The following is a 10,891-nucleotide window of genomic DNA, read 5'->3' on the forward strand; positions in this document are numbered from 1 at the left end:
AAAATGGGGGTTGGGGAGAGAAAACAACATGCACAGAAAGCGTAAATCCTGAACGGATTTTTAAGTGGCAATTGCCTAACTACGTCCTAAAAACTACACACGTGTTATTTGTATGCATGCAGCAGTAGTAATTCAAGGTTTATTCACTTTGAACTTTGGAAGATGAAATGTCAATGCCCCTCTGAAATCCAGACACCACATCACCAAAATGTATCCTTGGCCATTGATCAACATTTCCTGATAAATTCATTTAAATCAGTTTCCAACTTTTTGAATTATTTGCTCAGGAACAAGTAAACAAATGTGGGCTGTTAACCTCCTTGGAAAAAAGAAATAAAATATTACATAGTTATTATATAATACAATGTATCTATTTTTTTAAATGTAGTTTGAATATAAGTATGAAAAATAATGCATACTCTAATTCTTCAATTAACTCTTACAGGTTCTCTGGAATTCTGATGTATGCGTAATAAAGTGTGGAGATGTTCCACTTTAATTATCAGAAGTGTAGCAATATATTAGACATAATATTGAGAAGAGATTTTATTCTTAGTAAACATATCTTTTAAAGATATTTGCTTTTTATCTATCAACCAGCACTGTAGCATACATTAAGATTCTTGGACATTAATTGTAAACAACAGGCCTTGATGTGAGTTGATGTTGTGCAAAGGCTCTGACAGTGGTGGAAGTAACATTTTCTACTTCGTGTTGTTTGCCCTTGATGACGGGTTCTTTCATTTGTCTTTTGAATGGGAAATAAAAGGAATGAAGCACAACACATTATGTCTCCTTCCCTGGAACCTTCATAACCCAGTCACTTCTGTGAAACAAAAGTGCACTGCACTGGATCAGAGTTCTTATGGTTCAATTGCAATATTTCTGTACAAATCTCATAAATTCAAGTCTTGTCTCTAAATTGCTAGTGGACAGTAATCCTAAAAGCACTTCATAGTATGAACTCACTAATTATTTTCTACTAGAAAGGCCTCAAATTGCCACTTATCATTACTCCACCAGAAAACTACCTGAAAAACACCCTTATAGAATTCTGAGACTTTATGGAGGCTCCTAAGAAAAAAAGGGACATCTTTCAGACCAAAGGTTTATTCGGGGAGGGCATTAGGCAATATTTGAAAACACTTTAAAATTAATATTGGGTTTAGAATAACCTACAAAGCACATGTTTGTGTATGTCTATGTATATTACCCTATACTGGATTTCTGACAACTGCAATATCCAGTTTTTCTGATAACTGATTAAAAATTTCATGCACTGAGCATTTTTTAAGCGTTTGCTTAATTTTATTTGCATGGTTGCAGGTTTCAAAATACACATTTGCACTTTTCCCATCTTGAATGTTGCATATGTTGCACACTGTCAAAGGAAAGGTAGATATATAACTTAAACAGGTCACCAGTCCATCACTGGGGCACCATTCACACACCCACATATTTAGAATAAAATTTATATGTGGGAGAAAACCAGCATACCCGGCGAAAACCCACACTGGAAGATGCTATGTAGACAGAAGGTAAATGTTGCTATATACTATCCTAATTCTACATAGAAACACACAACAATGGTGATGTATCTCCAGTATGACTGTAGTACCGGTAACATAGTTTTGCCCCTACAGACAGCAAAAAGAACACTTCACCACTGGATTGTGTGCTAATTCCTCTCCCATCCTCTCTACGAGTATTGATAATCAAGGGGCTACATTGAACTATCAGCTGTCTCCTGGTGTATACTGTGATGTACTCACAAGTAAAGCACCAATAGAATAGTCTCAGGAACCACAGGTGACCATCCTGCAACCTACCCCAGCAGTCACTGGGTGAGAGGCAGGAATACATCTCGGACAGGTCACCAGTCCATTGCAGGATACTCACACCTTACAAGTGTGCTTTTTTTGGACGGTGGTAGGAAACCGGAGTACCTAGAGAAACCCACATGGGCATGTGGTGAACATGCAAACTCTGCAGAGGAAGAAACTAATCTAGGGTCATCTTCTTGACTCGGACTCTGCTAAACACTGTACTACAGTGCCATTCTGTATTATTCATATTCTTCATTTATTGAAGACTATTGAAGTTGAAAAATACGTGAAAATCAAAATGAAAAAAATATTTATTCTTGATTTTTTTAAATCTAAACAAAAGCAAAACAATAGTTGCGGATTGAAGATTTCATTTTTATCAAATACTGAAAAGATTTTTAAAAATGTATATTTCTAGTACAATTCAATTTTTTTTCTCTCAGTACAATGACAGTACTCAGAAAATAGGCTATCTTTGAATCGTTCTAATCTTTTTTTTTTTCTCTTTAAACTCATGTTATCATTGCAAAATGTCTGCAATCACAGTCAAAGATGGTAGTCTACTACAACTACATGCACTTCAAAAATGAAACCCGACAAGATGCATAATTTATGTCACTACGCGCCTTTAGTCATTTCAGAACATATTCAAAACACACTAAATAGCCTGCTACATGTCAGAACTTTTATTTTTATGCTTTAGTATTTAACTACTCAGTGGGTTCCTGGCTACAAAAGGCCACGCGGCAAACATGTTGCCTTTGTCTACATATATAGTAAGTTTATATTGAAAAATAAATTAGGAGAAAGACGCCAGTAGAGACTATTGCCACCATTGCTATGTTCAGCATGAGCCTCACTCTTGGAGCCTCATAGAGGAGCTCATCCACTGTCTTCTCCTGTTCCTGGGCTGACATGATGGCATCTTTGGAAGGCATTTCTAACCCACAGAAACGCTGTAAAACCTTTATGCACATTCCATCCCCAGCTTCTGTGAGGCAACCCATGGTCTCCTCCTCCTCCTCCTCCCTGTCACCCATCCCTCTCACTTCTATTGGTTCCGATGTTTCTGGTTGACGTCCATTCTGGAATAGATTAGCTTCGTTGTGTCTGGTGGTACCAGCATGACTGATGCTTGATTGAGTAACTGTATGACCAGTCTCAAAGTTATTACACTTGTTTGGGCAGTCTTGGGGAGTTTCTTCAACCCGTGAACCATCTTGCAATCCATTGTCAAGAAGTCTCAATGCATTGGCGCCCAGTTCATTTCTCTCCTCTTCTTGCTGCCTTAGTTTCTTTCTCCTGTTAAACCCCCACAGAGTTGTGTTCCTGATTTGTTCTTTTTTAGGTGGGGGAGTGCAGAGGCTGACAATAACAGCAACAATCCCCGAAACCCAAAACAAGATGGCGGCAACATACATAAAATTAACATCTTTGATGAAATACGGCCGCTCGTCCGGCTGGTCACAGTAAGGCTCACGGTAAACGAAGGCTAAACCTAGACGCGATACTCCCAAGGTGAATCCGACCATCCCACCCCAAAAGGCACCGGTCTCATTGCAGCGATGCCACAGGATGCCGAGCAGAAACAGAGCAGCTATAGGAGGAGTCAGATAATCTGACACTTCTTGGATGTAATAGAACATCTGCCCACCCTGCATCTCGATGATGACTGGCACCCAGGCGATGCTGATGATCACCATGAACACCACAAACAACCTGCCCACTATCATCAGCTCGAGAGACGACGCCTGTTTTCGTATCATCTTGTAAATGTCCAGCGTAAAAATGGTGCTGGATGAGTTGAAGATTGAATCCAACTCACTCATTAGCGCTGCGATCATGACGGCCATTATCAGACCGCGAAGACCTGGTGGCATCACCGACATGACGAGCCTTGGGTAAGCCATGTTGCTGCAGCCAGCAGTGGAACCGCAGACTTGCATGCAGTGTTCCGGGCTGATGCAGGCCAACTCATCAGCAAAGAGGATCCTGGCGATCATTCCTGTTATCATCATGTCATCAGTTAATCCATGCTTCGACAGTTAATCCATGGGTTTAATTAGGATTGTATTGAATAGGTTCTACCTGGGATGACAATAACGAACAGGGGCAGGATTTTCAGACATCCAGCCATAATCGTAGAACCTTTGGCATGGACAATGTTCTTTGCTGCTAGGACCCGTTGTACAATCACTTGATCTGTACACCAGTACCTGGCAAATAAACAATAGGACAATGAGAGCAAGTATCTGGTTGCAACACAGATCTTTTTTTTAATTTGCAGTCATGAGTATTTGTCTTCAATGATAATGTATTTTCACATTCGTGAAGAAACAACCATAAATGCCTACAGCGCTTTTATGTTAATTGACCTGTTATACGCACACAAGTAACTGTAAATGCCGATGCATCAACATGTTAAGTTTCACTTTACACACACCTGTGCAGAGAACAGCTAAGCAGACATTATTTACAGCAGTTTCTGTTTGTCACCTCCAAGGACCCCCCCCACACACACACACACACTTTGCCTTATACACTGAGTATAACAATATGGTTACCAAAAAAAATGTAAATATTATTCGGCAGTTTTGGAATCCAACTGTTAATGAGTCAATATGAAAACAATGACAGAATACTGACCTCAAATATGAGTTGAACGTACGATCCATCTATTTGTCATTTGTTAAAATCCTTAGCTGGGTTTAGTTGAATACAAGTGCACATAAGACCCAGATGAACCCATTTAAACCCGTATCCTGGCATTTGAGAACAATTTAAATTTTGGTGTAAAAGCGGTGATAATCAATCCACAGGCAAAACTGGAACCTTACTGCAATTACCAGATTCAATCAATTGTTAATGGGTGCAAAGATGGGGGAGTTAGCACGTCCTGTGTTCATTTTATAAAATACCTGAGCAATGATGTTTGAAAACAGTGAGATATCGCAGACACGCGGAAATACTTTTATCCAAATACTAACAGATGTTCATACACAGAAGCACTTAGAAGGTTAATATATGAGACCTGACAGTTACCAAATTGAGGCCGGAGTTTGACCCAGTAAGAAACCAGGCCATGGAATGTCTGGATTCCTCAGGCCTCGAAGAATTCTCAGAGAGTCTGGCTTTGGTTGGACATGATCGAAGCAGGATTTAGAGTAGGTTAGGTTTGGTGAGGACAGCAAGATTGCTGTGATGTTTGGAGCAGCCGCCATGTACTTGGTCCACACCCCTTTAGGATGAGAAATCAAATGCTGATTTGGGATCGTTGTTTAAAACAGGAATATCAACATAATAAACATGTTCAAAGACCTTGAATTCCTCCCACTTTGGACAAGCTGATGCCAGCCAGACACAATGCTCCAGAAATCATGAGAACTGCCTGGATCGTATCCGTGTAGATGACGGTGACCAGACCTCCAGTAACTGTTAGCAAAGCTGTCATTGCAATGAGGAGGATAATTGAGAGGTAGAGATCCCATCCTAAGGACTCCTGGATGAACAACGCTCCCGCATAGAGATCTACAGATAACTTGGTGAAGATGTACAGTGAGAGAGACAGCACAGCAAAATACACCTGCAGTCGTCGCCCACCGTATCGCTTTGCCAGGTATTCGGGCATTGTATAGACACCAGACTGGATATACACTGGGATAAAAATCCAGCCTAATAACTGGAGCAGAATTAAAGCATTTAGTTCCCAGGCAGCACCGCTGAGCCCGCTTGCGGCACCTAAACCGGCTAGCCCGATGAAATGTTCGCTTCCAATGTTGCTGACAAACAGAGATGCTCCGACAGCTGCCCAGTTCATGGAGCGGCCAGCAAGAAAGTAGCCGTTCACTGTGCTCCGATTGGCTTTCCACATGACAAGGAGGCCGATCGAGAGCACCAGGATGAAGTAGAGTGCAACAACAACAATGTCAACCAATTCCATGGTGGGCGGTGGGGCCATGTTTGCCTGCTTCTATAGAGTGTTTCTATTATCAAGAAGAGCAGGATATTAAAACATAGAACAATATATATGGAGTAAAAAATGTTGGGTTTCTTGCCAATAAATTTAAAGGACTTTAATTTTTTTTGTGTGTGTTGCTCTCATGTAACTCACCTTAATGTAGGAATCAATGCATGGTGTGGTTGGGTGGCTTGGTTTTTAAGAGCTGGACTAAGGGATCCACAAAAGGAAATCCTCATCTGGATTCTGCAACAAACAAAATCCAATTTCTCTTAATTTGGCAGAACCAGCTAAACTGTTGTGCTGAGGTGAATGAACTGCTTTTAAATGGTTTTGAGTATTCCAGTTGGGTTTGAATGCATGACAATTACTAGTAGCCAAGCATCGGATAATTTTCTGATGCATACCTGCAATTGTGATTATTAGGTCATTGTATTTATAATGGACTGAATAGAAGATGTGCAGCTGTGTCTGATAGTGAAGTTTGTAATATAAATCTTAGTCTTTCCACCTCTTTTCTTTAATAAAGAAGTATTTGATACAATATTTGATGATCTTGACATGTAAAAGAATTCTGCAGAATGATGAACAAAGGGCCAAACAGGAGTGGTTGAAGCTAACTGGAAGATAACAGGTTCTGCAAGACAGCTGAAGAGACACATGTATGTTGTGAACTGCTCGAATGACTATTGTCCCAGAATGTTGAGATAAATCCAAGATTATCTGCTAGTTCCTGAGGAAGGGAGAGTGCTGGTATAGAATGAAGATAAAACCTCAGCACAGCCTTCGCTCAGTGGTCAACTCTCAGACTGTGCCCCTGAGCACATGGGACATGTCTCCTTGCTGCAAGAGAATAAACTTTGTCTGCTTTTGCAATCACATGCTTCCTGCGAATAATTATTAGCAGAGAATTCACCTGACACTCACACGCAGAGAATGAATTAAAGAGGTTGACATGACAGCTTTCATAGCATAACAGCGGAACGTAGCTGGCGAGCGTTGAGGAATTGTTGTTGAGGATGTGCAATTTTGACTACATCCGAAGCCCTTCAAAGATTACATTCAAAGGAAGATGGTCCTATGAATTCACAAAGAGTTTAGCTCTGTAAGATATAGTGGAACAAATGCTGGAACAAGGAAAAAGGAACCAAGGTAGCATAGAGAAACATAAGCTCTGCTTGAGGAGGCAATGCGTGACTGTGTCAGGTAACGTGGCAAAAAATTAAATAAAACACACATGTTGTTGAATTATACACAGTTATATTAACAACTGCGTAACATTTGTACCGAAGTGTTTAATATCAGCAGGTATACAACAGCACGATTTCAAACAGAGTGATGGGATAAAGTAATGTAATCCCAGGACCCTGAGTGTCTTCAAGTCAGTGTCCTTCAACAAGATACTTTGCTTTCATTGCTGTAAGACTACTAACACACACACACACACACACACACACACACACACACACACACACACACACACACACACACACACACACACACACACATTAACTGGAGTATTTTTCCCCCTTTCTCTTTACATATATTCCACCATTAAATAGTGTATAAATACCTTCTTATGGAGTGGGGTGTCTGCCAAAAGTGTAACAGGAGTTTACTGTTCCACGGTCAGAGATAAACAATTCCTGCAACACATTTAGTATCTGTGCCTCAGATTTTCCATTAACATAAAGTAGTAGGGTTATGCTCTCTTAGATTCAGAGAGTTTAATTGTTTTTTTTGTTTTTTTGACTCAGTCTGAGACAGAAATGAAAGTGTGTCTCAAAACACTGAAAATGCAGTGTGGCCACAGCCACAGTCACCAGGTAGCAACCATTAAAGAAGAACTACAACAACATGTCTGTTGCACGGGTTAATGGGATTTCTGAAAGAGAAAAAACTCCAAAAATAACAAGAAAATATACATACAATAGATCTGGCAACTACAGTGATAACTTGAAAAGATCTGACATGAGAGCATAGTGATTGTGAACATTGCATACAAAAACACCGTTTGACTACCAACAAAACGACACAGTAAGACAACAAGTAGCACCAATGACAGCGATATTTTGTGAAGACGACAGAGAAATGAAAAGCTTAGAATAGACACTTCATCCGTCAATTCATTTCTGCTGTCAGAACCCTGCAAGATTTTCTGCTCTCTCTTTTTTTATGAGTGTGTGAATCTCAATAATTTCACACCTGATGATCAAAACCAGACTTAGCAGTGTTGTATTACAAGTGGATCTAATGGGAGACAAAATATTCAAGTCAAATAAAGCACCTCAGATATTTGTCAACAATTAATAAGCGGTTTCAATGCTTTTTAACACTGGTCTGTATTAAAACTCTATTACACAGTAAAACAGATGAATGTATACGCAAATCAAGTTGTTTAATTCAATTCTCACCTGTTGGAGCAGACCTACAGGCTGCTGGTGTTTCTGAGCGATGGAGCAGGAACCTCCGCCTAATAAGGACTGCTCGGAGGCCCCGCCCACTCTGTCATCCTCCGCCTCCTCCCCCTCCTCTTCATTATCATCATCATTTTAGGATGGATTTATAAAGCGACACATACATTTCCTACACATTCTACACTTCTTTGCAGTTATTCAGAAAGAAAAGAATGCGGCTGTGTCAAAAGTGTTGAAAATTTGAACTTTGACCTTTATCATGTTGCATAATGAACATGTGGCCAGATTTTTAAAGAAAAGGAAAACTGTTTTGCAACCAAAGACAGCTCAAACATTGTGCATGTAGGTTTTCAAAGTGTAACCCCGTCAGATTTGGGCCATTAGGAGGCTTCCTGCAGCTTCCTTGTGCCCTTTGCTGCACTCCTCTCCCTTTCACTCAGCCTGAATTGAAGCAATTCTCCCTACTTGCAATTTTAAGCTGTCACCAAGCAATATTAATAGTATATATTATATTTGCTGAGATGTGGTATCTGTTCAAACAAGTTGTCAGCAGTGTTAATCAGGACACTTGTCAATTATACCATGCAGCTTGATGAACCAGCACACTGACAAACACACACTGTTACTTATAAACCCACCTGTCCACACAGCAAGTGAGTCAGGGGAACGTGGACACTGCCTGACAAGATGTTTTTTTTATTAATGATCTTGTAAATGTATGTTTATGTTTTCCTGCATCATGGCAACAAAGTTCATGCTTTTGATTTTTTTTTCTTCTTTGATTTTTATATCACACCTGCCATCTAAAATCACTTGATACACAACTTAATGCTCACTTGCGTGGACCAAACACGCGTTGACCTTATTTACCAAGGCAGCTGTTTCCTTCCTGTAAAAGCAGCATGCTTCTTTTCTGCACCCGCACCATGATTTGCACTTTTCCTGAACTTCAACAAAGGTATAAAGCAAATGCAGGTCTCCCTGGAAAGCAGAAGATTTTATTATTTCTGTTACAGAGGCAGGAGTTGGGATATCTTAGGGATAGTACAGGATCAAAAGTCAAGACTTTTAACACATTGTTGTAATGTTCTTTTCATTCAAGTATTTACATGTTTGAAGAGAGAAATTAAAATAGGCCCAGATTTACAGATGACACTATTGCCATTACAGTGAGGTCCAAAATCCGCATTTGTTTTAACTATCGCTAATGTGAGAAAAGAAAATTTTGAAAACAACATACTGTGATGACTTGGTGGATATGCATTAGCTGCACTTTAATACTGTATTTTTTCATCTTTATAGTAATAGCCATATTTGAGACATTGCACATTGATAAATACTGCTGATTTAATTAGAAGCATGTTTTTACAGCATAGTTCTCCCCCTCAATGGGACACATATCATAGCTGGAGACATTATCAGTGCATCTCAAAATAACAGGCCAGCACGTTAAATTTTCATTGGATGACCAGCTGGAACCGCTTCCTGCACATCAGCTGACAGGACGTGCTACACCACAGTTGGGGTTAATCTGTTTCAACTGGGGCCGGCCTCTACCTTCTGATCACTGTGTGGCTAATTTAATCCTTGTCCAGCTAAGTACAAGTAAAAGGTAAATATCAGGACCAGGATGACAGATTTGAACACTTTATCATTTGTGGCTGGTTGCTTTGTGTGCAGGAAGGTGAGCAGGTGGTTGGTGGGATTATAGAAGATGTCCCTCACCTGCAAAAAATAATAAAGTTTTAGCTCACTTCTCTTCCTCTTTCCTGTTTGAGTGTTTGGGCAAGAGTCTTTTTAAAGGTCCTGAGCACCTTTTTTTAGGTTCCACCCGGGAGAAAACACGGGGGAAGTTTGTGAAGGAGTGTTTTATTGGTATTTAAATATTTGCATAGATATTTGTGTCTGTCTGAAGACGGGCAGACCTGAAATGTGCCTGGCACGACAGCAGATGGCGCCACTGCTCCAAAAATAAAAACAATTTGGATATACCTTCTTTTATTTACCACTTTAAAATTAGATCTTCTTAATTTCTCCTTTTATCTGTTTACATTCACGACTTTGATGAATCTGAAAACTCAAAAATAATTGAAGTGCTGACTTTATTTCTTGTTTCATGTTTTTTTTAGTACCATCTAGTTTTAAATAAACCCAGAGGTTTATATTTTTGTAAACTATATTTACTTTTATTTACTCACATGCTCTATCCTTAGTGGAGAGTTTGACATTACACTAACAAGACAGTGGGAATTATATCACATCTAATTTTAAACTATTCAAGCAGTAAAAATGAAGCATCAGCATCAAATCTTCTTGAAGAGACAGCTGAAAGTACCTTAGCAACCACTGCAATGCTTTGGTTTCTGCTGTTTTAAATATATTTCGAGTTACTCTATCTTCACATTATAGTTAAACACTGAGATTCTATTTCTGGGTTTGTATTCTTTCACAATTTGCAACCTAAAACCTGAGTAAGCTTGTGTCCTCACTCCTCTAAGGAGGTAGACTAAGTAGGTTCATCTTCATCATTTCCCCTTTTTGCTGTTTGTCAATGCTTGATAAACAGAGCCCGATAAACAGACCTGTCTTCTCCTCCTGTTCATTTCCTGTTTGGAAACCACTGTCCACGCTTCCTGATGTGCTGGGATATACTGAATGAATCATGTGTTTTCATTTTCTGCCTTTTATTT

The 10,891-nt window shown here is 39.6% G+C and overlaps 1 protein-coding gene across 1 annotated transcript; it reads right to left on the reverse strand.

Moving 5' to 3' along the window:
* Positions 1-903: 903 nt before the first annotated feature.
* LOC130523150 (sodium/myo-inositol cotransporter-like) lies at positions 904-6,282 on the reverse strand. The gene is made up of 4 exons (XM_057028168.1): positions 5,145-6,282; positions 4,869-5,064; positions 3,915-4,042; positions 904-3,831 (listed from the first exon to the last, which is right to left on the reverse strand). The coding sequence occupies exons 1-4, from the start codon at positions 5,782-5,784 to the stop codon at positions 2,609-2,611; spliced, it is 2,187 nt and encodes a 728-aa protein (XP_056884148.1). The 5' UTR covers positions 5,785-6,282; the 3' UTR covers positions 904-2,608.
* Positions 6,283-10,891: the final 4,609 nt, after the last annotated feature.

The sequence above is a fragment of the Takifugu flavidus genome, chromosome 3 (genome assembly GCF_003711565.1).
Source record: "Takifugu flavidus isolate HTHZ2018 chromosome 3, ASM371156v2, whole genome shotgun sequence".
Classification (NCBI taxonomy): domain Eukaryota; kingdom Metazoa; phylum Chordata; class Actinopteri; order Tetraodontiformes; family Tetraodontidae; genus Takifugu; species Takifugu flavidus.

Excerpts from the sequence above, each read along its gene's own strand:
- LOC130523150 (XM_057028168.1), bottom strand. The coding sequence starts at position 5,784 with ATGGCCCCACCGCCCACCATGGAATTGGTTGACATTGTTGTTGTTGCA. Across the intron at positions 4,043-4,868 it reads CAAACTCCGGCCTCAATTTG|GTACTGGTGTACAGATCAAG; the intron begins GTAACTGTCAGG and ends TTTATTTGCCAG. Across the intron at positions 3,832-3,914 it reads GTTCGTTATTGTCATCCCAG|GAATGATCGCCAGGATCCTC; the intron begins GTAGAACCTATT and ends TGATGATAACAG.